This window comes from Dermochelys coriacea, chromosome 2, assembly GCF_009764565.3.
Source record: "Dermochelys coriacea isolate rDerCor1 chromosome 2, rDerCor1.pri.v4, whole genome shotgun sequence".
NCBI classification, from domain to species: Eukaryota; Metazoa; Chordata; order Testudines; family Dermochelyidae; genus Dermochelys; species Dermochelys coriacea.
The window spans coordinates 166852544-166880462 of NC_050069.1; the positions used below are offsets into that span (position 1 = coordinate 166852544).

The window sequence follows — 27919 nt, forward strand, 5'->3', positions numbered from 1 at the left end:
AGAGTGGCAAGAGAATAAAGGCAGGGAAATAAGAATCCTGTCACCAATGAATGAAGATTGGGGAGAAATATTTCTGAGGAGACTGCTGAGGTAGTTTCTTCCTCTGGACCCCCTTTAATGGAATTTGCTATGGAAGGAGGGATCTGGCCCATTATTAATAATTTAAAAGCACTTCACAAGCCTTTTCAGAGTGTCTGGGGTGCTGTACAACAACACAGTAATAAATACTCATTCAAATATGTTGCATAATACCTTGCACTATAAACCCAAATCCACAGTAGAATCAACAATTAATACTAATATGTTAAACTATAGAAGGAAAGCTGGCACCAGCGCTAGTACCAGCACTGGCCCTAATGTGATCACCAAAACAAGGAACATTGAACTCCTAGCAGGCAATGCTTTGGCATCAAGATCCAGAAATTTACTTTTTGATACTTTACACAGAAAAGGCTCAAAACATCAGGATTCCTAGTGCTTGACACGGCAGTGCCTATATTTGGGTAAATAAACTTCTAAATAGTGACAAAATTAGAGCAGAAACACATAATTGAGGGCCTGATCCTGCATGTATTTATATTCTCGTACTTACTGCTAAGCACTGGGCAAAACCCCTGTGTACAGGTAGGAGCCCCAAGCTGACACAGCATCCTGTAATCAGCAACAAAAGTCTAGATGCATGCTCGCTTCTCTGGCAGGGGTGTGTGTGTGGGGGGGGGGAGGGGGTACTTTAGTGCACTGGGGAGATGCATACTCTACCAGCAAGTGGTGCCTGATGTACCAGTTCCCAACCCCCAAACAGCTACAACATTCAGAACACACAGCACGTATCTGTTTACAGGATCAGGCCCAAAGCCTCAGTAGCCTCAAGGAACTGAAAGGTCAAAAGAAAGTAATGCTTATCTCTGACATCAGGTTACAAGCATGATGAAAGAGCAGAGAAGAGCTATTTGGACCTAATTACAAAATGAAAGAGGAGGCCTAGAAAACAGAACAGATTCAGAAAATGAAGAATCATTGGCCAAAAAGTGCAGATATTTCATCAGCAAACCCGAACAAGCTCCGAGTGTCATGCAGAGGATACTAGCCATGACAGGCCTAGTGATCAAAGAAATTATTTTCCTTCCAACAATAAATTTGCAAAAGCACTACAATTATAAAGGGCCCTATTGTGATCTTTTTGGCGGGGGGGAACAGAAAGGTGAATGAAAAAGGAAACTACATTTAGTAGCTATATGCACTTGAACAGGGTATTGGAATTTATACCACTGCCTGCCTTTGATTTTCATGGATGTTTGTTATCCCTACCATGGCTAGTGCTAATATTTTATATATTAATCCAGTCATTTCGTTTGTGGGCCCTAGGTTGGCAGGGGATGTTGAAAATACACCAAAAGTTGCTAGGTGCTGGATTTAGCCTTTGAAAGTTAGCTGAAAATGTACCATCATCTATAATCAGACTGTTCCCCATAGGTTAATTATTTATGGAAGCTGAAGTGTATCCCAGCAAGGGTGTGAAATAAATTATGTTCAATGAGCCAAGTAATGCATTGCCATCAATCTGTGTGGAGAACTCCTACTGGTGACTATGAATATAGGGAAGTATCATCACACGGCTGAGGAAATTGGCTCTAGGTTAGGATTGATCAAACTTTCAAAGATTTGAAGGTTGAAAGTAGTTGAGAAACATGCCTAAAAGTTCAGCTTCTTTCTGAATTTTATATGAACTATCTTAACTTCTCGAGTCTGCAAAATTGGGTTGGGAGACTCGCAATAACAATTCCAGTTTTTGCATTTCCATTTCTAGGCCTACTTGAAACAAGAAAGTGAAAAGACTTTTAAAAGTAAAAATGTAATGGAGGAAGAAGTTTGTATGAAAATTTTTAATTTGGGTTCAGTTATAGTTTGAGACTAACATCTGAGCCAGTTCTTATTTTAATCAAGCCAGCTCAGTTACACCTATTTCAAATGGTATCATAAAAGACTGCATGTTGATCAGTACATATCAGCCAATGAGGATAGAAACAGGGATAGGTTTTTAAAGCAGCAGGCCGTAACTTCATCAAACTTCAGTTTCCCTCCTGCTCTGCCTGACTAGTGCAGGGATAGAGCAGAGATGATGTGTGTCGGGGGGGATGTGCAGGTTCATGTGCCTCCCCCCAGATTTGTGCCAGGGTTTGCTTGCCAGGCCGCTTTCCTGTGTGACAGCTCCCATGGCTGGCAAACTGAAAGCTGTGGCCTTGGGGAGAGGCAGCAGCAAATAGGTGGGAGCTGCAGGGAGAGCCAATACTTTCACTGCTGCCTCTCCCTGCAGAGTGAACACCTGGGACTCCAAGGAGGGGCTGCTAAAAGTGGGGTGAAGGCATGACTCAAGCTGTTGGGAGGGGGGCAAACCTTTAAATTGTGCACCCCTCACTATCAGCAGGTTACAGTCGTCTCTGTCGAAAGAAGAGAGGCCATCCCCATATTCTTCTCCAAGTAGCGTCCCTATGGGTGCTCCACTTTAGGTATCTGTGTGCCCCTGCGCTTCTAATAGGAGATTTTTGATAGCAGTGTCCCCTTGAGCGGGCTGCAAGTGCTCTCCCTCTCTTGTGGTCTGCCTGGAGGCTATTTAGCACTGCAGGGGTGAACCCCCCTCACTTCCTTCTCTACCACCTTTGGCCTTTAACTCAAGGAGCAGTCCTCCCTTCCTTATCTGTGTCATTAGCATAAGTAGTGTTTGTTTTATTACCTTTGTTCTTCCTAAAAGTACTCAGGGTAGTGTTTTTATTGTATTTTATTGTATTTTATTGTATTTTATTTTATTCCTTTGCTTTAAAAAGAAAAGAGAAAAAGGAAAAGAACTTCACTTTCCTTCCCTGTCAGGGGGCATTCCTTCCCCCCACCCCGCATCTAGTAGACACATAATTATTTTCTTTTTCAGTTTAAAAAAAAAAAAAGTAGACATGCTCTTCTGCATAGTCCTCCCTGCTAGAGGATGACACTCCCTGCCCAGGGGCTTGCCTGGCTCTCTCCGCTCCAAGCGGTGCCTCTCCTGCCAGGACTCAGTTCCTGTAATGGCCAGACACTCACTATGCCTGGGAGACCCTCACAGAAGTGCTTTACCTGCCACACCAAATACTGCAGCCTCACAGGAGCTGGGAGCTGAAGTAAAAATTCCCCCCATAGAGAAAACACTTCAGTCTGCAGGGGACTCTGGTGGGTGGTGACCCCAGATCATCCCCGGAGCCTTCACTTCAAAAGGGGTCGAGGGGTGAAGAGAAGAGAGAGAGAGAGAGAGAGAGAGAGAAGAAGAAGCCACCGCCTGGAAAGGCTCCTCCGAGCGACTGGCCAGCCAGAGGGGTGTTCCCCAGTGCGGCCATCTGGGCACTGACTCCCAGTAGCTGGCCAGCCTGTGGGATTCCCCAGAGCGGCCACCTGGGTAGGTCAATACCAGCAGAGGAACCTCCTGCTGTGAGCTCAGCTGCCGCTCTGGTTCCACACTGGAGCTCTGGAATCTGAACCTGAGAAGGGGCTTCCTGCTCTGAGCCCTGCCCTGCTCTGAGCCCTGCCCTGCCCTGTGAGCCCTGCCCTGCTCTGAGCCCTGCTCTCCGCACCAGGGACAAGGGGCTTCTGTGAGCTCTGTGCTGCTCTGAGTTCTACTCTGGGCAGGGAGAGGGCACAGTTACCGTACCATCGCTAAAAGAGCGACACAGAGAAACCCTGTGTCAGCTCTGCTTCAGCACCCAGACTCCAGAGGCTTGCACCCTCATGCTCTGAGGCAAGGGTACAGTCCCCTAAGGAGAGCGGACACTTACCGTACCATCTCTAAAAGAGCAGCATAGAGAAACCCTTTAGTACCAGATGCAACAAAACTCCCATCTAGGAAGTGTTCTGAACCTTCCCAACCATTGATACCGACTACAGACACTCCTCTGGGGTTCCGGATGAGCCCATGGTAACACAGGTGCTCTGGAGACCTGTGCCCTCAGTACCCAGGGAGAAATAATTACCATACCATCTCTAAAAAAGTGGCACCAACAAACTTTTTGTACTGGGCAAAACTCTCATTTAGGGAGTGCTCTGCCCAACTATTGGTACTGACAATGTACCACGGACCCTCCTCTGTGGTCCCAAATGAGCCCATAGTACTGCATTAGCTGCGGTAACCTGGAGACCTGATGACTGGGGAAGAACCACAATCCCCATTACTTGATACCAGGACCCTGGTATCGAGCACATCCTGACACCCAGAATTGCTCTTTGCACTGGGCTGTATACTGCCAATACCCCAGTCAACGGCACCCTTACCCACTGATGAATCTGACACTGGCCAGGAGGAGATCATTCCCTGGCCCCTCAAGGTGGCCCACCACCACACTACAAGGGTCCTCCCCAATTCCATCATGCCAACCGCCCATGCCTGCCTTCCTGCCTCTTCCTCCCAAGGCCATATTGTAACTCTTCGGGTATATACACACACACGGTGCGACCGTCTCCAGTGTCTCTCAGGGAGAGTCCACCAGATGGTTTGCTACAGCCTGGCACCTGAGCCAGGACAGGAGAAAGCTTTTTCAGAACAGGAAAGAAGGGGGTAGGGGAAGGAAAAAAAAACACACCTGAAGAGGAAGCTACCTCTTTAGCACACTTCTCCTCATCTCTCCCAGATGAGACTGCTGCCCACCCCTCATCATTAGGTGAAGATGTAAGAACTTTCTGGATCTTTCCAAGAGAGTGGCAGACAAGCTGCAGATTCTCTTACAGGAGGTGGCAGATTCACATCACAAGTTGGTGGAAATTCTGCATACTACCTTCTCATCTAGAACTGTCCTCCCAATTAATGAGCTGATTCTAGATCCTACCAAAATCATCTGGCAGAGCCAGCCTCCATCGCACCAACCAGCAACAGAGTGTAAACAAAAACAACCCTACATCTTTATCCAAAGAGGCAGACTTCGTTTTCAACATCCGCAACCCAACTCCATCATAGTGGATGTGGTTAATGCATGAAGCAAGCAACATAATGCCAAGTCAACTCCATATGATCAGGCTTTGCAAGTTGGCGTATTCATCAACAACATTACTGTTTAGAGTCATAAATTACCAAACTGTCATGGCCAAAACAATTTTGTTAATCTTAGGAAACCCAGGATGTTTTTGAAATATTACTGGAAACACAAAAAGAACAGATTCAGACCATTCTTAGAGAAGGTCAGTTAATAGCCAGGCCAGTCCTAGAGATACCACTGGATGTAGCTGTTACAGCTGCCCGCCCAGTTTCCATGACATTGGTACTGAGGTGGGTTGTGGGATTTTTTTTTTTTGTTCACTACACCTCTCTAGATTGCCTAAAGAACTACAGACTTCCAATTTGAAGGGCCAAACTCATTTGCGGAGAAGATAGATTTTCTCTCCACATCCTGAAGGATTCTCGGACCACACTGCACTCCTTAGGAATCTACAGTGTGGAACAGAAGAGAAGATGTACCTCTCAACCACACCACAGGTGACAATCTTCTCAATACTCACCATCTCTGTGCTGTTATGAGTCAGAGTGTAAGAGGGCCACGGCTCAAAAGTGAGAACAGTCTGCACCCCAGTCCATGACCTCTCAAACTGCCTCTTATAAGCACTTCGATGAGCTGGTCGGGGGCCTGAACAATGATACCTTACAGGATCAGCTGCCATCTATACACCTGTCACGCCACTCAGTAGTCACCTTACCTTACTTCACAGCAGTTAGGACCAGCTCTAGAGCAAAGAGATTGATTTCTAGCCCTGAACGTACAGGGTGCCTACCTCCATATCTCAATACAACCATTGTACAGGAGATTTCCTACTGCTTACCTTTGGGGCAGGATCATTATAGGTACAGATTGTTCCACACAGGATAGTCTCCAAGGTTCACTTCATTGTAGTGGCATACTAACCCCGGTACAGTGACTGGACTTTATCAGCATCAACCTGATGCAGTACAAGCGAGAGCGCTCCTCTCACTACCCACATTCACCACCTTGGGACACATGTCTCCCTAATATGCTGGGGAGCTCACCTACTCAACAATAAGGTTCAGGACAAATGGCCTTCCACAGAAATGACATTCCATATCACTCTTTTGGGGCTAGGGGCTGTCAGGAGTGTCTGTGCACAAATGCTGCCTTTCATCAAAAACAACACACATAACAAAGGTTATGATGGACATAATGTGACCTGTATGTTTTGTATAAACTGCCAAGGAGCTGCCAGATCTCCCTCCCTCTGCAAGACAGCATTCAAACTTTGGAATTGATGCACCCATCACAATGTGCTCATCTCAGCTGTTGCATCTTCAAGGGATACAGAACGGGATAACCAACAGTCTCAGTGGGAATTTTCTCACAGCAATGAGTGTATACTGAATTCACAGGTGCTTCAAGATATAGCCACTCTCTGGGGAAACATTCACTGGCAGTTGCCCTCATCTTCCCAGCAGACAAGGCCCACTTATATGTCTTTTCCCAGTTTCCTACCCTATCAAAGATTCTGTTGAAAATTCAACAAAACAAAGCGAGAGTTATTGTGATTGCCCCTCTTGACGATAACAAGTCTGGCTCCCTTACCTGATGCAGATGGCAATATGCCCTCCTGTTCCTCTGACATCAGCCCATTCCTCACCCGCTCTCTCAAAACAATGGGCTGACCCTTCACCCCAACCTATGAGTCCTCCGCCTCCAGGCTTGGATCTTTCTTTGTTCCAAGGCTTAGAAGCAGAATGCTCTGACTAGCTGAAACACATGTTGCAACACAACCACAAGTTGACCACTCCACATACCTATCTATAAAATGGAAACAACTCCAAGTTTGTACTATTCCAAACGGACGGACCCAACCTCATCTTTCCTCCCTCTGATTTTGCACTACATTTTAAACTCTCACTCAGCTCTCTTAAGGTACATCTCATGGTGAAAATGGCTTCCCGCTTGGAGTTTGCTCAACCACTAATGTGTAGACTCTTTAAGGGCATTGAGACTCTCTTTCCTCATGTGACACCACCCGCTCCAGCCTGGGACTTTAATTTAGTTCTCAGGGCTTGGACTAGACTACCCTCCCAGTCCAGGGCAACTTGTTCTCTCTTACCCCTGTCTGTGATGACAACATTTCTAATTGCCATCACCTCAGCTAGGCACATAGAAGAAATAGCGGCCCTGATGGCACACCCATCATTCACGGCCTTTGTCTTTTTAAAAAAAACCCAAAAACAAAACAAACAAACAAAAAACTCTAAGGCCGTATCCCAAGTTTCTCCGTACTTTTTCTGCACTTTCCGTATGAATCAACAGATCCATCTCCCTGTTTTTTCCCAAAACCACATTGTGACAACTGGGAAACAATTGTGCATTTGCTAGATATTAGAAGGACATTCGCATTCTACTTGGACAGGACTAAGAACTTCAGAAAATCCCCTAAACTCTTCCTTTCGTCCACAGAAAGATCCAAAAGCTCTCCTCAAAGACTATCCAAATGGGTCTCTAGTTGCATTAATCACTTAGCAAGGGCGCAACTTGCTTCTGTCCGTATGCACTCCATGAGATCAGTTTCTACCTCAATCACATTCCATAGGGATACCCCTATCTCCCCAATCTATAGAGCAATGATTGGGGCCTCTGTCCATACTTTCGCAGAACATTATGCAATCACTGAAGATTTGGCCGCTGACACCATCTTCGACTCCACAGTACTCTCTGTAGTAAAAGACTCTGTTCCGAAGTCCTAGGCTCCAGTTGTAGGTACTGCTCCGGAATCACCTAAAGTGGGGACATAGGGACACTACTCGAAGAAGAGGAAGTTACTCACCTTGTGCAGTAACAATGGTTGTTCGAGATGTGTGTCCCTATGGGTGCTCAACAACCCGCCCTCCTCCCACTACTTCGGAGTTCTCTTCTAGGGCTCTGTGGTAGAGAAAGAAGTGAGGAGGGTTCACCCATGCAGTGCTAAATAGCCTTGAGGCAGACCACGAGGCAGGGAGAGCACGTGCATGGGGGCTCAAGGGGACACTGCTACCAAAAATCTCCGATTAGAGGTGCAGGGGCACCCAGACACCTAAAGTGGAGCACCCACAGGGACACACATCTTGAAGAACCATCGTTACTGCACAAGGTGAGTAACTTCCTCATCCTGCAAGCACATGCATCTTTTCCCTTCCCCGTTTTTTCTTCAGGGGTTGTCTCAATCATCACCAGTCCTATCAAGTTTTCCACCAGTTGAGTCTGGTGGATGGCATTCTCCTCTGTTACACCAGTGTAAAACACGAATGACTCCATTGACATTAATGGAAGTCATTCAGAATTTATATCCATGAATCTCTGCAAGCAGAATTTGCCTTTATATATTGTAAAATCTATCTTTTTAGGGCTGTAAAACCACTCCCTTTTTTGAGATCTGCCAGCAGCAAAGTAAGTCATGTGGCTCTGAAAATCAGCATCATGAAAGAGGGCTGGGAAACTGAGGAAGCCCAATTTAAAAGGAAACTGTCCACTTGAGAATCGCGTTTGTCTCAAAATATTGGACCTCTTGTATTTACAAGTAATACTTTAGATTATTATAACTGAAAGTAGCTAGAGGGGAAAAAATGTTCTCTATTTTTTGTTCACTTTGTGCATTTGACTGTATTTATGTATAGTCAATTTCTCCCTTGCAGAAAAGACCCTTTTAGACATCAGCAAGAAAGCAGGGAAGTCCTTATAAAATGTATTTGAATGATGTTTAAGTAGTATAGCCTGACTTTAATACTTTTTATTAAGGACACTTCATCAGAAATTGGATTTTTTTTAAGTATAAAAACAATTCACATTGACAGTGTCCCTTTATTGTGGCTACTGGCAGCTCCTCAAACACACAAGTTGTTTCAAATTTTGGAAAAGCCACCCTGCAGATTTGAGGGCAGAATGGAGCCCTTGATTAATGGTGTTGTGATATAACAGTATTGTACAAAGCATTTTGTCCTTTTAGAATAATTAATCCCTGCGAGCTCTAGAATAGTATGTGTTTGCCTCTTGAGAAATCAGACTTCCTGTACCAAAATAGTCACAGAATATCTTTTTTTAAACAACTAATCAGTTCTTGTACTCTTGTGTAACCACTGCATCGTGTCCTGAAATGATAACCTAAATGTGTGATTTTATTGCACCAGATCAGCACAAGCTTCTGGCAGGTCTGAAAGAGGAAGGATGACAAGACATTAAGAAAGGAAATAAATGTGAGCACTCCTAAAGCAACTGCAGATCTAATATTCTTTTTGTGTGACCAGTTGCTTGAAGCAGACACTCTGAGTCAGTGAAAGCAAAGGAAGGAATTTGCTATCCCCATAGTTTAACTTTTAACTGGATTGATCTGAAGCAAGTCCATCTTGCTGTTCACTCCTCTTCCCAGTATTTCCTATGAGTGAATTGAAAACTGGTTTCAACTTTGCTCATTTCTGGAACTGAACCAAATCTGAACCATTTGTAAGATTCAGGACCTGTTTGCTTAACTCCTCCTCCCAACACCCTGGTCTTTTGCTGCTGGGATCTTACACTCCTGCAGTTCCTTTCTGGGGCTTCTCTAGTATGCCCCAGAGAGCACACTGTGCCTGGGGTTGCTGTAGAACATCCCAGCTGCACTGTGTACCCTGGGATGTTGCCAACTGGACAAGCCTAGAGTGCATTAATTACAACTTAGCCAGCAGCAGATCTGACACTCACTTAGAACCACTGGAAAGGTCTGTCAAGCCACCTGCAGATGAATGCTGCACAGGGTATAGAAGGCACAGAGGCTCCCTGAAAAACACTCCTTTCATGGGGTAGGAGGAAGATGTAGAGCCTCCCTCCCTAAGAAGGCACATGGGGATGAAGGCAAGCAGCCTTTTCACCGTGCTCCACTGCTGAGGCCCTTCTGCAGATGTCTGTGTCTTCTGCAATACTTTCCAGGCATTATAATTATGTAACACAAGTTGTTCATTCATTTCTCCTTCTTTCCCTCCATTTTCTCCCTTTCTCCTTTCCTCATCCTTCTCCTGTCTCTCTCTCTCTCTCTCTCTCTCTCTCTCTCTCCCCTCCTCCCCTTTCTGCCTCCACCCATTATCTGATGCTCTTTGTCCCCTTTCCTGTCCCATTGTCCAATGTCTTACCCTGCCTCCTGTCCGCAGTCTGTCTTTTCTGTGACTAGCCAACTGATGCACCAGTACAATGTAGCAGCTCAGTTGGAGCCATCTTGATTAGTGAATTACAGGAGGGACTGGGGCTGATTCCCCTTTCATTTGCAGTAGTGTAAATGAGAAGTGACGCCAATCGAGTTGCTTGTGTAGAACGTACATTGGTGAGAGGTCCATTGAGCCTGACTCTCTACAGCTTTGCACCTCACAGTGGGTGTAAAATGCCACCATTCTGATTTGATCCTTTTACACCCACTCTACGTAGGTATAAATGATTAGATAAGGTGCAAGGTGGTGGAGAATCAAGCCCACTACATCCAACTGAGCAACTTCAGCCTGGTGATCAGCAAAAGAGAGAGAGGGGCTGGGGATATTTCAGGGAGTTCTGACACTTCTCTGCCCACCTCTGTGTGTGCTGCTGAATTGTGATCTTATGTGCCCGCAGTATGTGTCGAGTGCTCCAGCTAGCATTTTTGCTTGTGAACTTCTGAGAATAATGCCCCCCACCCCAAGAATTATCACTGGCTTGATTCATACACTAATAAAATCTAGTTACACTTTCATTGCATTTCTACAATATATTTCCATTGGGACTGTGGAAGGTTTGACTAGAAGCTATTCTGCTGATTTGTTGCATGGGTTCTGGGATGGTGGAGCACTGAGTCCTATCATTAAAGAATCATTTGTGGAAAATATCTCCAAGAATTTCAGATTTGCTTGAAACTTGCTCTAATGCAAAATTGCCAAAGCTTTCTTCGTGTGAGAGAAACACCTCTATTGTCCTGCCCTTTTGTACTTCCTAATGTTTTAATCCCTGGCCTCTTAATATCTTATGTTTATTGACAAAGATTATTTGTAATTTAAATAGCATCAAGTTTAGTTTCCTGCAGAGGGACTGTATGTGTGTATGACTGTGCATGGCAAAGATGAGGCCCTTATGCCTGGATAGTCCTCGTTAATGAGGACAAAAAAATTGAGCAACAAAAATGATTAAAGGTCTAGAAAACATGACCTATGAGGGAAGATTGAAAAGAATGGGTTTGTTTAGTCTGGAAAAGAGAAGACTGAGAGGGGACATAAGAGTTTTCAAGTATATAAAAGGTTGTTACAAGGAAGAGGGAGAAAAATTGTTCTTCTTAACCTTGGAGGATAGGACTAGAAGCAATGGGCTTAAATTGCAGCAAGGGTGGTTTAGGTTGGACATTAGGAAAAACTTCCTAACTATCAGGTGGTTAAGCACTGGAATGAATTGCCAAGGGAGGTTATGGAATCTCCATTATTGGAGATTTTTAAGAGCAGGTTAGACAAACACCTGTCAGGAATGGTTTAGATAATACTTAGTCCTGCCGCAAGTGCAGGGTAATGGAATAGATGACCTCTTGAGGTCCCTTCCACTCCTGTGATTCTATTATTATAATACCTGATGATACCTCCATAAAATGGCCCAGTAAGTGCCCCCTGTGGAGGGCTGTGGTTTTCTGTCAACCAGCTCCTTTGGTTCAACAGTAGAGTGTACAGTTGCTTTTTTCTTCTTCCCAGTTTCTCTGCCATCTTCAACCTTGCCAGCAGCATTGTTATACTCATGAAATACACCAGATACTCTAGAGACAATTTCTATACCCACCTCAATATTTAGCTAATGTGCTGGTCCTCTTTTTGTCACTGCTGGGGTTTGATATCTGCAGCATTAGGAGTAGTTATTGCTGGACATTGCATGTAATATTGCCATGTGTTGCAGAAGAATAGCCAGGGAATTTTGAACTATCCTTGACTTTGGAAACCAACTTCCAGGTTTGGATGAGGGAGGGTGAGAGGTGATTAATGGGACTGGGAAGGAGAGAATGTCTTTTTGATCATCTAGGGAGCTAGCTTGAATGATGGCTAAGCTTCCACAGTCATATCTATTATGGTGATTTACAGTAAGCTAGGCACTTCAAAGATAATGCATAAAAGACAGGTCCTTGACCTAAAGAATGTACAAGTTAAAGCCCCAATCCCACACTGAGATGCTTGCAGGACAAAGTTCTCGGCCCCTATGGAGTCTTACTGATTTCAGCAGGGCTCTGCATAGGCATATGGGGGGTGGTCTCCTCTCAGTTCTCAGTGCAGGATCGAGACCTAGAAGATAACAACTACAGCTTATAAGTCATCTCACAGAATGGTTTCTAAAGAAGGGCAGTTCTAAACAGAGAGGGACTGGGGGTGTGTTTGTGTACATATTGGTGGTACTAGGTCCAGGTTAATAGAAGGAAATAGTTACAAATAATAAAGGGCTACCAAGCTAAATGTAGAAGAGGTTTAACAACAAATAATTAGGAAACTTAAAACCATGGAAGGATTAAAACCAAATAACAAGAATTGAAATACAAAATAGCAAATAGGATGCGAGTCAAAATTAGAGCAGCCAGGCAGGTCCTAAGCCAGAATAGGCAATCAAAAGGCACATGGGCAAAATAGACAAATATAAGGAAGTATAAAGCAAAAGGACATTTTTCTGCATCTGTCACCTCCCCTCCTCACTCCACTTTTCGCTGAATGTTCCCTGTTTAGTTTATGCCATGTTGTTGTAGCCATGCAGTCCCAGGATATTAGAAAGACAAGGTGGATGAGGTAATATCTTTTATTGGATCAACTTTGGTTGTTGAGAGAGACAAGCTTACGCAGAGCTCTTCTTCAGGTCTGGGAAATGTACTCCGGTGCGTTGTGAGGGGTGTTGATCATTGTAGCAGTCACACCTCTCAAGATTCATGGCTCCTACGTATGCCTATCACAGCATGTAATGTGCCTCATCCAGTGCATTAAATGCCCCAACAACAACTATGTAGGTAAAACCAGACAATCGCTATGCTCTCAAATGAACTGACACAGGACAATGATAAAAGACAAAAGCACCCTATTACCTATGGGTGAACACTTTTCACAAAGCGATCACTCTATATCTGACCTATCAGTCCTCATCCTCAAACAAAACCCGAACAGCACTTTCAAAAGATGAGCCTGGCAACTTTAATTCATAACCATGCTAGATGCTAAAAATCATGGACTGAATAGAGACACTGGATTTATGACTTATTACAACAGTCTATAACTTATTAATAACCCCCCACCGCCCAGCTGTTCCCGCCCCGACCCCTGCCTTCCTTTCCCCCCTGACTGGATTGGTGTTAATGGGCCACTTCGCCTTAAATGGTCCCTTGAAATATGTGTTAACTCCTAACATAGCTAAACAATCTATTCCACCTTGTATTTTCTGTGACACTTTGAGGACATTTTCCAGACCTGAAGAAGAGCTGAGTGTAAGCTTGAAAGCTGGTCTCTCTTACCAACAGAAGTTGGGCCAGTAAAAGCTATTGCCTCATTCACCTGTTTAGTTTGTAAGTTTCACAGGGCAGGGACTTGTTTTTATTCTGTCAGTAGAGTATCTCCCTCTTTCCCCCCCCCCCAAATGCACTAGTTTATATTTAAACTGACTACTCTTGTTGCTTCTAGTTGAGATTAAGTTGAGGCCACTCCCAGAACAACTGTGTTGTTTACTCTATTTTTAAAGTATTACACATCTGTAAATCTCTTCCTTGAGTTTTACAGGGGAACCTTGTGACACAAGTGACCACACGCTGAACCTAAGTGGGATGTCAGCCTGATAAGTATTGCTGACACGGCGGTCTCTCTTCTTTACTTCCCAGCTTTGGTTTGCAATATCCTACTGTTTAATAATACAAGAGTGATATGGAGCCAAATTACAGTCCCTTGTTAAAAATATCTGCCTGGGCAATCATGTTTGAACCTTAACATGGTTTCTGCCTGTAGTTCTTGGGTTCTTTTTGTGCTATAGAGTTTACAGATCTCTAAAGAGTGTTGGAGGTATTTGAGGGAAGAGTCAGAAAACTAACAAAGTATATTTCCAAATTCTGGTTTGAATAAGTAAAGAATATACATCCTAGCTGGACAGTCAGTGTAAAAGAGATTAACCTGTGCAGGAGGGGGCAAAGAAAGGAGATCTCCACTCTGGAGCTGGAGGAGTCCTGAGACTGGACTTTAAAATCAATGACCTGCTTCACCCAATCATGGTCAGAATGGAGCACCAGGCATCCAGGGGACAAGGTGAAGAGGTAAAGATGGAGGAAGCCCCTTTTGGCCATTCTAGAAGTAACAGTAACAAACTCCTGAGAAAGCAGCAAGGCCCAGATGATGGGGAAGAAGGGTCAGCCTACTTCTGAGTCTTAAGGCATAAGGCAGGTGGGAATAAATAAAGAGGAAATAGGGAAGAACCCTGTCACATGGATGCTATTACTTGGAAAGGATTTACCAACACTTTAAAGCAGTGGGGAGCAAATAAGGGGAATCCCTTTCTCTTCATGGTAAGGAAATGTTTCTTCAGGGGTCCCCTGGGACATGCAAAAAGAGCACATTCTGATTCAATCTTGTATCATGGAAATTCAGTGCAAGCCGTTCCTTTCTCGGAAGTATGGCCTAAAGATATCCTTAAAGTTCACTTTTCAACAAAGTCCAGCAAGATGGCTCAAGTCCAGGCTATAGCAGGGAACAAATAAGAAACCACTGGCTCTAGTGCACATAATCCATTCTATTCACCATGAAAGGAAGTTGAACTTCTGCTTTTCAGGAGTCCTCTGTCCTGACCAGACCCATAACTCTCATGGTTTCCTCTTAATGAGCGCCAAACTACTTAAGGGGCCCAGCTGTCAGCTCCTCCCCACAAGCCTGGCACTTATGACAGTCTGTGAGAGAGAGAGACTCTTCCTTTAAACCCAAAGGAGGAGCTTGAATCCTTTACTGTCCAGGTAGGAACCAGTCCACAAGCTACCAGTCACAACCAGAAAATAAAGTTTTGAACTTTCACATCCATACAAACAGTATAGTGCCAACCCTCTCTGTGGATGATGAGTGAGGAATGCATTGTGGATCCTATTTACAGCAAATAAAGAGCTCACTACACCCCTTGTATATTGAAGTACATAGAACAAAGTGCATTTCCAGTGATAGTGAAACTCTACTTATGGTGAAGTTCTGCAGAAACAATAACTTTAGTACAAAGACTTCTTATCTCTCTGGAAACTTTAGTCTATAAGGAAATCTATTCATTCTGCATTTAGTCCACAGAATTCTTTTAGTTCTGTTTTTATTCTGCTGACATTTTAAAGTTTCCGTTTTGATAAATTTCAGAGTAGCTCTTTGAAGTTGTTCTAACAGTTTTTATCTTTTAATCTGTGGGCTCCTAAATAGTACAGTTGAAGCTTGGGGATGTTTTCCATGGCAGTTTTGAGTATTTATAAGCAGGATGAAACAGGATTGGGCGTTGCAGATCTCATTTGAAATCCTTATTGTATGTAGTTCCCATCTCCTCTGTACTCAGCAGTTGCTGGAGAATCAGCTTTCTTTTCTCTCTGCTGGAGTTGAATTCATCTCAAATGATTGACCATAATTCGCCTTTTTCATATCATCTGTATGAAGTCTACTACTTTGTTGGAAATGTGATTGCTGCTAGAAAAGTGCTGATAAACACAATGCATAGTTTAATGAGATACCACAGCATGAGTATTATAGTTGTGTTTTGGAACTGCAATAATTAAGTGCATGAAGGTCAGTATTTTTTTCAACCTCTATGCTATTTTTTTTTTGAATGAAATAGCTTGCATGTTTTAAGATGGCATTTTGGTTCTTAGCCAAACTTGTGTGAATTACTGCTGTGCTACGTGTTGCAGAAACACATAATCTTATTTAAATAAAGATGTCTAGTAGAATATAGAACTTATAATGAGGTGTTATGAATTTAAGTTCTTCCAGATTGTTCTGTTCTCTGAAACAGCAGCAATAAGGCAGAGAAAAACAGCATATGCAAATTCTATTTAAAAAGAGATCTACTTATCACTGTCTATACACAAAGAGGCAAACTGATATCTATATCGTGATGGATAGACATACAGCCTCAACCTTAACTATGGATGTTCACTGATGCACACGTGTGTATGTGGGAATGTGCAGTAGTTCTGTACACGTGCGTGTATATTTCAATGGATTTGTGTATTGCTACATTTGGATGGAGAAACGGTTTCAAAATATAATTATAAGTGCTTGAAAATGTGAAATAGTGCACGCATATTAGACAATGGAACTTCCAAATGTACTTTCATATAGATGTACTGCACAAGGGAGCACAGCTATCTAAAGTGCCTGGTTTTCCTGAAATGTTTCCCCTCATCATAAAATCACCATGGTTAGATCTTCAGTATTCTTATTCCCCCCAGTAGTGTTCCTCTTTCATCTATGATCTGATTTTTCAAATTTCCCAGGCTTGTCCATTTTGCACCTGAGTATGCACTTGGAGCCTGTAAAAGATGTTAGAAGAGCAGCTTCTCAGGCTGTGTCTTGGCTCCTACGTCAAGGTTGCTGCTCCCTATGTCCAGTGCATCCTGGTAGGGAAGTTGGACTCAATCCCTAACTCCTTTGTCTCACTGGAGAGAGGATTCCTAAACAGCTCCATGCCTGACTTTTTGGAGCTGCCAAAGCCGTTCTTGCAAATTCCTCAGTGACTCCATTAAGTGCCCGCTCCTTGTCGTGCTTGTGAATTAATGGTGTAGTTAAAGGTGCATAGTGGAAATATGCCTGTTCCTCCAGATGGAGCTGCATCTATGTAGTTTTTCTTGTTTCTTTCTCACTGAAAAACATCACCCATGGAGACTACAGGTCCCAGATCGAATCGCTCCTTTTTTAGCTGACTGACCAGGATGCTCCCATCAATGTGGAGCATTGTATACTGGGACATGTAATCTCTGTGTTCTTCAAGCCCATAGTAAGGATGAAGGCCACTGGATTGTAGAACTTTATGGGGGCATTTAGCAGACAAGGTGCACTCTGCCTATCCTTGGTTTATGCTATGAGTACTATTGGATTATGCTGTAAGAGTTATGGTGTCTAACAATGTGTAGTTAATCAAAGGCTCATATCACACACACTGCAGTGGGGAAAAATATGTAATTCGTAACATTTTAGTCTGTTTTTAACCATCTTGAGGAGGAAGTGCTGAACTCTGGACATGTGCACAGCTGGGCTGCTGCTTCAGTTCCTATCACCCTGCAGTAAAACGCCTGCAACTTTGTAGTTTTTCCTGTGATTACAGAGAGTCTTTTTTTTCTTTGCAGTAAAGCTGTGATGGATCTGTTGGTGGATTTGTGCAGCCGGTACCACTTGAATCCAGCTCACCATACTCTTGAGCTGAAGGCTTGTGGGATGCAACCTTTGAGTTATAAGCCTAATACTTTGGTTGGGGCGCTGGATGTACAGACAGTACTTCTGAAGGAGAAAGTTCCTGAAGGGAAGACAAAACGACCTCCACCTAGGATCCCTGAGGTCAGTACTGCCTGCTGCTAGAACAACGCTATGGGACCATCATTATAGTAGTATATCTTCAAGCAGCGATGCTGACACTCCCTGTTCCACCCGCTTTTGTTTTTTTTTATCTTTAAATCGGGATGGGGGAGGCTTGTGTACAGACTGATGCAGTCATCTATTAAACTGGTAAAGTTACTATTACTCACTCTGGATACTAGCATTCTGTTGTAGTAATAAGATTAAATATAGTATTTAGGGTAGATTAAATCATTATGACTCAGAATCTGAAAGGACGTTTATGAAATAAAGTTTTTAAACTGAAAATAATCCCTAAAGTGAGTTTTAAGATGTTTCACCTCTTTCCTTTATGTAGTGACTTTGCACATACAGTATATTGTATAAGTAAAGGTTCTTTATCAAGAAGACCACAAACCTTAAACTAAATGGAAAGTTTCACCATCTGGGAGAGATTTGGAGCCACTGTCTTCCAAAGACTTATTTTTTCTCTGAAATATGAACATTAATGGGAATCAGTGCATTTGATCACATTAAAATATCACAGAGGGAGCTACTTGTGCACACTGAAAAATGACAGTTTTAAATAAGCAGCACTCTGGCCACTTATCCTTTCCCCTGGCCACGTATCCTATATAGGCACTATGTGCAGGGGCATGGTGTAAAAGCTGCTTTTCTCCAACTGGAGAATCCTTACTTGGCAAGATGTCTTGGATTTATGACCCCTTTGGGCAGGTGTATCAGTGCAAAGGGGCCTTAGTGTAACCCAGAATATGGGCCACAATTTCTTCCCCCTCTGCTCCTTGAATTAAAATCTTTATTTGCCAGTATCTGGTTTTGGAACAGATTTTTTTCCCCTCCCATTTGATTAACTTTGCTATTCACTCTTCCTCCAGGTATTTTACTGTCTATGCTTTGAATGTCATTCAAATTTGGTGGTGCTTATTTACAGTAGGATTTCTAATGCATGACTGCCTCTGAGTTTGCTCTTATATACCAGTCCTTGTGAATCACTCATTGGAGATTTTTTAAGATCTTGTCCAATAGCAAGTTTCCCCATGTGGGTCACTAAGTTTACACCAGAAGGATCAAGGCAAAACAAAGTATTCAGTACCTGCTCTGTGTCACTGTAAAACATGTAGGGGATCGGTGTGGAGACACCCACATGAAGCCTGACAGTGTCTGTCTGTTTCCGTTGCTTTCTCAGAAATCCGTGAGGTTGGTAGTGAATTACCTGAAGACACACAAGGCTGTGGTTCGAGTTAGTCCTGAGGTGCCTCTGCACAGCATAATCCCAGCCATTTGTGAAAAATGTGAGGTCAGTCCAGATCATGTCGTCCTCCTGAGGGACAATATCACTGGGGAAGAGCTGGAACTTACAAAGTCCTTGGACGAGTTAGGAATAAAGGAACTGTATGCTTGGGACAGGAAAAGAGGTGAGTCTAGATTAACTGCATCTGCTATGGCTCTGGTGATCTACCAACGATTACACATGATCAGTATTTACATCTTCGTTGCTTTAAAACCCGACTTAAATAGAAGGGTGACATTCATGTCAGCTTTACAGAGCTACTCATGTTTTATAATCAAGGCCAGTAGCAACAGCAAGGATTACAGTGCATTCAGTTGCCATCCAGGAGTCCCCAGAATGTAAATAGCGTGACTTGTTCCCAGGCATCATGCCAGTAGAGGCTAACAGCTGTGAAAGAGATGATTGGCTCAGTCTAAACACAAAGGGCGGAGCCCCGTTGCCCCTGAGGGCTGCTGCCAACAGGGGCACACAGGGCACTGGTGCCTGCTCATCCACCTGTGCTGTGACACAGAGAACGAGGGAGAGCTAACATGCCACCATAATGGCAGCTGATAGAAATGAGAGGAACAGAAATAGACCAGGGCTTATGAGAAAAAATTGCTGCTAAATGCCAAAGCAATTCCTCCTATGAACAAAGCTATGTGCTGTTAATGAAGAGGCACCAATGAGGTATTTTTATTTAAAATAATGTTCTTTTGTGTTTTTCTCCTCCTCTAAACAATATTCTAATGCCACCTCTCTGGACTTCAGTTTGCTCAGACAGCTCTTTGATCCAGAGAGCATAGATATTAAATGTGCTTTAGACATCCTAGGCTGCCACTGCCGAGTGCTGGGTTTTTTTACTAACAAAAAGTGATCTTCATTTAAAAAAAAATGAATTCTCATTTTTCTCTCACTGAGTAGTTCTTCCAGCAGAGCTGATGTCATTGTTTTTGTTTAGATAATGCTGCCACCACATATGGTGCTAGACAGGCTTATTTTTTATTTATACCATCATTTATTTATGTTGGTGTTTGGTCTCTTCTTTCAAACCTGTCTGTTAAATGACAGTTTTACCCTGGAATGATCTACATTTCAATGAGTTTAGGCTTTTAAGTAAACTAAGCATCTCCTTTCCCTTTGAAATGGCAAGAGGCTCAAAAAAGACACCCACAAATTAAAGTGCCACAAGTCAAATGCTACTCCTCTTCTATTTAGACATATTTACAGTGAAACACTTTGGAGCAGCATGTTAAGCATACAGAGTGTTCGTCCGTATAACATGGCATATTTCAGAGACCTCTCTCTAGAATAATGAGTCTGGGCCGCCTTAAAACATTTTTCTTTTAATTTAATATTTGGACCAGAAAAGTAGCAAAGTGCATTGGGTACAATATTGGCCCTAATCAGGTTCACATTTTGGTACCTATGCAGAGCCCTACTGAACTCCATGCTAGCGTACCCAATTGCAGGATTTGAACCATAGGAGCAGACTGTAATATTACAAATCTTACCCATTGCATAGGTGATTGATACAAGAAATTAACTTTTGTTTCTCAATTAACCATTACATTAGAACAATATTACATCTGAGTTTCCCTGAAACTGGACATACAAGCCTTGCATGTCCAGTTTCAGGGAAAAAAACCCACTTTTTCTTCATGATGTTTCTGAAGACCAAATATTAAGGGTAATGGATAGTATCTGTGGTTTACCGAGTCATGTGTCAGAAAGTTAATGTGGTTTCTCTTGTCCTTTCATTGCCTGCTTTTTCCAGTTCTTCCATCAAAAACTCAGTCTGAACCTTCACTGAGCTATAGAGGTACTGTACAACAATGCTTGGGGAAAATCAGTTTCCCCTTCAGGTTGTCTTTTTAGCATGGCTTTGGTAGCATAACAAAATTGCAAGGTCATGGCATAAAATACTACACGGAACAGAGTTGTTTGCATTATCTGTTTTATATCCTAGACAGTGATTATTTTCAGTGCAGATGAACTGCTTCACTTGCCTGCATTTCTGGCCAAAGTGGGGTGAGGGAAAATACATTGGTCAGAGAATCGTTTCCATTAAAATGTCAATATTTTAAAACCTTATCACATATTGATGCATGGAATCCTGGTAGATGCCTGTAATCTAAAATGTGATTATCTGAATTCAGATCATCTTAAATTCTGCTTTGTCTCATGATCTCAAAATTCACATATGAGCAAAATGAGAATGTTTTGATTGCCCTAGAGGCATTTAACTAATTGGGGTTTACCTGTACCTTAGTTTTGAACTGGAAAAAACAGATGCTGAGATACCCATGTGTGTGATGATTGTGGATAAACAATGACATTTTAATTGAGACCACTGTATTAGGGGATGTGTGACGGGTTCCCCCCAGGGTGCCACTTGGAACTGAGTACCTCTGAGGCCCCGACCCACCAAGGGGTCCCGCGTGGACTCCTTCTCACACCATATTGCTGTGACAAGCTACAAAGCCTTCCAGCCTGCACTTTCACCAGTGTACATACAGGTAGGGACACACCCAGCTGCGGTTAGAAACAGGCTCTCTGACCAGCCCCTGCATGGGAAAGCTACTCCCAACTCCTCAGGCAAGTACCCCTTCTGGAGTATAAACCCAAAATTATTCCATCTTGCGTTGCACAGGGAACTGTTCAGCGTAAGCTCATTAAATTTGTCCCTTCCCTCAATGTGTAGAGGAATATGCAACAGCCTTTTACCCCATATTATGATTCCCACACACTGGTTTAGATAAAGCAAAAACAAGTTTATTAACTACAAAAGATAGATTTTAAGTGATTATAAGAGATAGCAAGCAGATCAAAGCAGATTACCTAGCAAATAAACAAAAAACTCAAACTAAACTTAATATACTAAATAGATTGGTTATAAATAGCAGATTTTCACCCTAAGAGATGATACAAGTAGGCTGCAGATTCTTAAGGGGCAAGCTGCACTTGCTTACAGCTTGGAGTCCCCAGGTATTCCATTCACAGGCTAAAAATCCCTTTAGTCTGGGTCCAGCACTTCCCCCAGTTCAGTCTTTGTTCCTCAGGTGTTTCCAGGAGTCTCCTTGGGTGGGGAGTGAAGTACACCAGATGATGTCACTTCCCACCTTATATAACTTTTGCATATGGCGGGAACCCTTTGTTTCAAAGCTTGGTTCCCAGACCAGTCTGTGGAAAAACACTGAGATCCCAAGATGGAGTCTAGACCAGTGGTTCCCCAACTTGTTCTGCTGTTTGTGCAGGGAAAGCCCCTGGCGGGCCGGTCCGGTTTGTTTACCAGCCGCGTCCGCAGGTTCGGCCGATCGTGGCTCCCAGTGGCCGCGATTCACTACTCCAGGCCAATGGGAGCTGCTGAAAGTGGCGCAGGCCAAGGGACATACTGGCCGCCGCTTCCAGCAGCTCCCATTGGCCTGGAGCAGCGAACCATGGCCACTGGGAGCTACGATCGGCCGAATCTGGGCACGCGGCACATAAACAAACCGGCCCGGTCCGCCGGGGCTTTCCCTGCACTTGCGGAGGAACAAGTTTGGGAACCACTGGTCTAGAGACATGTGGTCACATCACATCTTTATAGAGTCATAGCAAGAATTAGTCAGAGGCTGTCTGTAGCGTTCTCAAGAATGCTCCCCAGGTGGGAGATAAGCTTCTCCTAAGGCCTATTGTTTTTTCTTAATGCCCCATTGCCCTGAATAGGCCCTTCTAATACCCGTCTAGACTACAGTATCTTGTCTAATGAGCGTTACCAAGGTGCAACTACATTTGAAATATAGATATATAGTCAATATTCCTAACTTCAGATACCAAATGATACATGCATACAAATAGGATAATCATATTCAGCAAATCATAACATTTTCAGTGACATCTCACATGATTTATCTTGCATAAAATACATTATAATTATGTCATAATCATATCACTCTGAAGAATATGGGGTGCAGTGTCACAGGATGTCTATATTGCAATCACTGGGTATGACTGAAGCTTTTTATAGACATACCCGTAGACATCATTGTGATTTTGAGCTTTTCCAGTACACGTTTTTGCTTTAAAAATGAATGCCAACTTTTTTTTACAACAACCCTGGGGAAAAGATTTGAAACCAAAACACTTTCAGCAATGGGTTCCTAAACTGTGCCTGCAAAATATGTGTGCAAACATGTACATACTTGGACATTTACCCAGTTAACAGTTAATGGCTGTTTGGTTTACACAAATGTGAATGTTGACACAACAGGTGCAGGCACTCACTTTGCAAGTGCATCTAAAATTGCCCAGCTTAGAAAAATAGTCCTCAGTGTTCTTTTGTGTTACTGTACATGATTCAGAAACAAAAAGTGGGGGTTATTTTCAAATTTCATGAAGAAAATTATAAGCACAGTGTTCTGATTCATATTGAGGACTTTGTGTGAAATTCTGGCCCCATTGAAATCAGTAGCAAAACTGTTGGCTTCAGTGGGGCCATGATTTCATCCCTTGACTTCAGCATTCTCTGTCCTTACTTGCATTGTCCTCGTATTCAGAGAGTGTAGTATCAGTCATGATCTGCCATATGGACTTAAGAGAAAATTTTGCCCTGAATTCTTTGTTGATGTGAAATAATATACACAATGTCTGAAATCCCATCTCTGTGTAAAATTTTAAAGGGATTTATAATAAAGATGTTGACAGTCTGTAAATTCACCGTAGAAATTACATACTTTGGAAAGCTGATCCATGTGGGAGAACCTGGGTACACCCACACGGGAGTTCCATTGAAGTCAAGAGGACTTCTCATGGATGCAGAGATCTGCCTGTGCACATGTGATTGCAGGACTGGGACTATAGTGTGTCTTTAGTGCAGATGTTCCTTAATAAACATGTATTTCCCTTTCAACTTTTGGGGCCAATAGCTCTCATACTTTTGCCTGCAGCTCCCATTAACTCCACTTGACGTTCAGTCTTTACTTTTAAGTTTTAAGGGATGGCTTGTGAAGCCCTTATTCACAATGAATCATAGTCGAGCCCTAAGCATGGGGATAGCAATTTCAGACCAATGAGTGCAGGCAATGCTTAGTAGTCCATACAGGAAGATATTGGTTAGTTTATTGCTGGTATTTTTGTTGAGCTGGAGGGGCATTTTCTTCTTCAATAAGGATGGTGTGTGGTTCTGTTTTTAATCTGTTCATCATATTTACTCTTCTACTATGCTTTGATCTGCTGTATGCACTTAACACCTTCTAACAAAATTGTGATACTTTGTATAACATGCAAAAAGTTTTACAAGAGTCTCCTTTGTGAAATGTATCATTTTATGGTTAAAAAATAATTTAAGGTCATTTTGCTTATTTTTCATATTACAAAACAAAGCAAATATTTTTTAACTTGTGAATTTTCTCCATTTGTTAAAACTTCCTCAGACATCAAGAACATTACAACTTGCCAAGAGATAGAGGGGCGGCATTTAGGGCCTGATCAATTGCCCATTAAAGTCAATGGGAGAACGACTGCATTGGTTTCAATGAACGTTGGATCAAGCCTTTAAGGTGGCAGAGCAAATGGCTGAGGGGTGGGGAATTATCGTTTGAGAGCTGGGTTGTCAGAGTTGTTCAACTGGTGTACTGAATTCAGCTTCTTGATGTCAGAATTGCCTTTCCTATTGGCGGCTGGCCATGTAATGCAGGGTCGCATCATGCTGTTCATTATACCACCAGCTGCCAGTGAGATAGATGAGTATAGAGCAGTGACTTTTGGGATATGCAATTCCCTAGTCAGCTCAAGGCTGATTTCTGTATCTAAGACACAGCAGTCTGGAAGATATGGACTCTCTGAGCTGTGTTTGGCTCATAGGCCACACCTACATCACCTTTCCCCTAAAACGTTCATAGAAATATCAAGAAAGCGGTTATTAAGTGGCACTACTAGTGTGAATAAAGGTTGCAAGATCAGTCTCTAAAGAGCTACCGCTTCTACAGGAAGGTTCAATTTCCTATTATATGGCTTGATCCATAACCCTCTGATGTCAATGGGAGTCTTTCGATTGGCTTCTGATGGGTTTGAACCATGCCCATGGGTTGTTAAAAATCTATAATCACTTTTTTAAAGGAGCGTTGTTGGGAGTGTGAGGGGAGGGTTGACTCCTAAGATGTACTTAAAAAGCATTTTCAAAGACTAAGGCCTGGACTACACTAGGAATATTTGGTTGAGTTAACTATGTTGGTCCATAGTGTGAAAAATTCACACTCCTGAGCTGTAATTTTAAGCTGAACTAAGTATTCTGTTGACCCAGCTACTGCCTCTCAGGGAGGTGGATTACCTAATCAATGGGAAAACCCCTCTTGTCAGCATAGGTAGTGTCTACACTGAAGTGCTATAGTGGTGCAGCAGCAACGGCACATCTGTGCCACTGTAGTGTTTTACGAGGACACAAGCCCTAACTTACTGTGGTAGTGTCTTAATGACAACTTCAGGACTGATCTTACAACCCCTTACTCCTGTGTGTAATGCATAACCCTGAGACTCAGGATTACAATGGGTCTCATCCAAAACCTGTTGAAGTCAGTGGAAAGACTCCCATTCGCTTCAGAGAGCTTTGGACCAGGCCCTAAATGAGAGAGGATCTGATCCAAGTGAAGATCCAGAATCTGTTATATTATTTTGCCTCATGATCACCCCTATGCACACACAACTTGTATTTCAGGGAGTAAAGGGTTAACTTGGAATCATTGTTTTTAAAACTTCTGGGTTTGTAACTCTGCTTTTGGAAGTGTAAAAAATAACCCAATATAATTGTTTCAGAAACAAGTCAAAATTCTTCATTAAGCAACGATGCAACAGAAAAAGAAAAGAGAGGATTTCTGGGATTTTTCAAAGTTAATAAAAGAAGCAGCAAGGTAAGGGTTCTGTAAACCATTACCTATTTTATATCGTGCTAAAGAGAATTGTTTTCTTTCTAGCTTTATTTAGGGTGCCTTTTATATTTCTTCTTTCAAGGATTTGTTTATCCACAAATGTATAAACTACATTCAAGTACAATCATTTTGATGAACATGTCCATGGGCAACAGTGAGCAATATTTAATGGCCATTCTTAAGAGGGTCTGAAAAGTGGAACACCATGTTTTTAGATTACAAAAATAATCTCAGGTGTAAAACCTCAATATCCAAAAATCCGATGTAATTCCCACAGGAATTGTATTAATATCAAACTCTGATGCACTGACAGGCTGGAGAAGTTTTCCTTCTGAGAATAAAGTTAAAGGTGAGCTGGACAAGAATTTAAAAATGGGTTTATTTTATTTTTGCTAAAGGCTGAAAGATGTGTTCCTCAATTTTAAAAGGCAGTTTTCCTACCTGCTAGGCTTTTTTACTTCAGAAAAATCAGACGTCTCAAATCCTGTTTTACCAGTTTTTGTAGAGGTCTTTCAGCCCTTAATTGAAGTAGTTGGGTGTGTTGAACTTTTAACAAAACACATTCTCATCTAAATGTTAGGCTTTTGAGCTCAATAGGCATTAACAATGACAAGCAGGTTCAAATAAGTCACTTCCACTCTCAGTAACTCAAGCCTGGTCTTCACTAGAAACTTAGGCCTGGTCTACACTATGGGATTAGGTCGAATTTAGCCCCATTAGGTCGATTTAAAAATCACTGCGTCCACACGACCAACCCCGTTCCATCGACCTAAAGGGCTCTTAAAATCGACTTCTGTACTCCTCCCCGACGAGGGGAGTAGCGCTAAAATCGAGCTAAAAGCGCTTGCTGGGTCGAGTTGGGGCAATGGGGACGCAAATTGACGGTATTTACCTTCAGGAGCTATCCTAGAGTGTTCCATTGTGACCGCTCTGGACAGCACTTTGAACTCTGAGGCACTAGCCAGGTACACAGGAAAAGCCCCAGGAACTTTTGAATTTCATTTCCTGTTTGGTCAGCATGGCGAACTCAGCAGCACAGGTGACCAGGCAGTCCCCCCAGAATCGTGGAGTGTAGAATGTTTCTACGCTCCCCCTATCATCTCCATCCCTGAGGTTATCGCAGATTAGAAGGTGAAAAAAACGCACTCATGATCACATGTTTTCCGAGTTCATGCAGTCCTCCCACACTGATAGGGCACAGCTTAATGCATGGAGGCATTCAGTGGCAGAGGTCAGGAAAGAATTAAGTGAGCGCCAAGAGCGAAGGCAGGATGCGATGCTGAGGCTAATGAGGGATCAAACGGACATGATGAAGTGTCTTTTGGAGCTGCAGGAAAACCAACAAGAGCACAGACCCCCGCTGCATCCACTGTATAATTGCCTACCCTCCTTCCCATGTTCCATAGCCTCCTCACCCAGATGCCCAAGAACGCGGGGGATGGGGAGGCTTCAGGCACCCAGCCATTACACTCCAGAGGATGGCCCAAGCAACAGAAGGCTGTGATTCAAACAGTTTGATTTTTAGTGTGGCTACAATAAACAATGTTGCCTTATCCTTCCCTCCTCCCCCACCCCACCCGGGCTACCTTGTCCGTTATCTCTCTTTTTTTTTTTAATTAATAAAGAAAGAATGCATGGTTTCAAAACAATAGTTACTTTATTTCAAAAGGCAGAGGGTGGTTGGCTTACAGGCAATTAAAATCAACAAAGTGGCGGGTTTGCATCAAGGAGAAACACGCACAACTGTCACACTGAAGCCTGGCCAGTCATGAAACTGATTTTCAAAGCCTCTCTGATGTGCAGTGTGCCTTGCTGTGCTCTTCTAATCACCCTGGTATCTGGCTGCTCAAAATCGGATGCCAGGCGATTTGCCTCAACCTCCCACCCTGCCATAAACATCTCCCCCTTACTCTCACAGATATTATGGAGCACACAGCAAGCAGCAATAACAATGGGAATGTTGGTTGCACTGAGGTCTGACCTAGTCAGCAAACAGAGCCAGCGAGCTTTTAAACATCCAAAGGCACGTTCTACCACCATTCTACACTTGCTCAGCCTATCATTGAACCGCTCCTTACTACTGTCCAGGCTTCATGAACCATGGGAACAAGGGGTAGGCTGGGGTAGGTGCGACCACGTGGTGCTGTTGGCTGGGAGAGCAGCCTGAGGCAGAAAGCTCCAGCTCACATGATATTCCAGGCAGGACTGAATCTC

The 27919-nt window shown here is 43.1% G+C and overlaps 1 protein-coding gene across 13 annotated transcripts in view; it reads left to right on the forward strand.

Annotated features, from left to right (window-relative positions):
• COBL (cordon-bleu WH2 repeat protein) overlaps positions 1-27919 on the forward strand; it is a 329136-nt gene that overhangs the window by 169851 nt on the left and 131366 nt on the right. For all 13 annotated transcript variants that reach the window (XM_043508632.1, XM_043508631.1, XM_043508628.1 and 10 more), the window contains 3 exons: positions 17305-17512; positions 18717-18945; positions 25593-25687. In XM_043508632.1, the coding sequence (XP_043364567.1) occupies positions 17305-17512; positions 18717-18945; positions 25593-25687 (532 nt within the window). The remainder of the gene's footprint in view (positions 1-17304; positions 17513-18716; positions 18946-25592; positions 25688-27919) is intronic.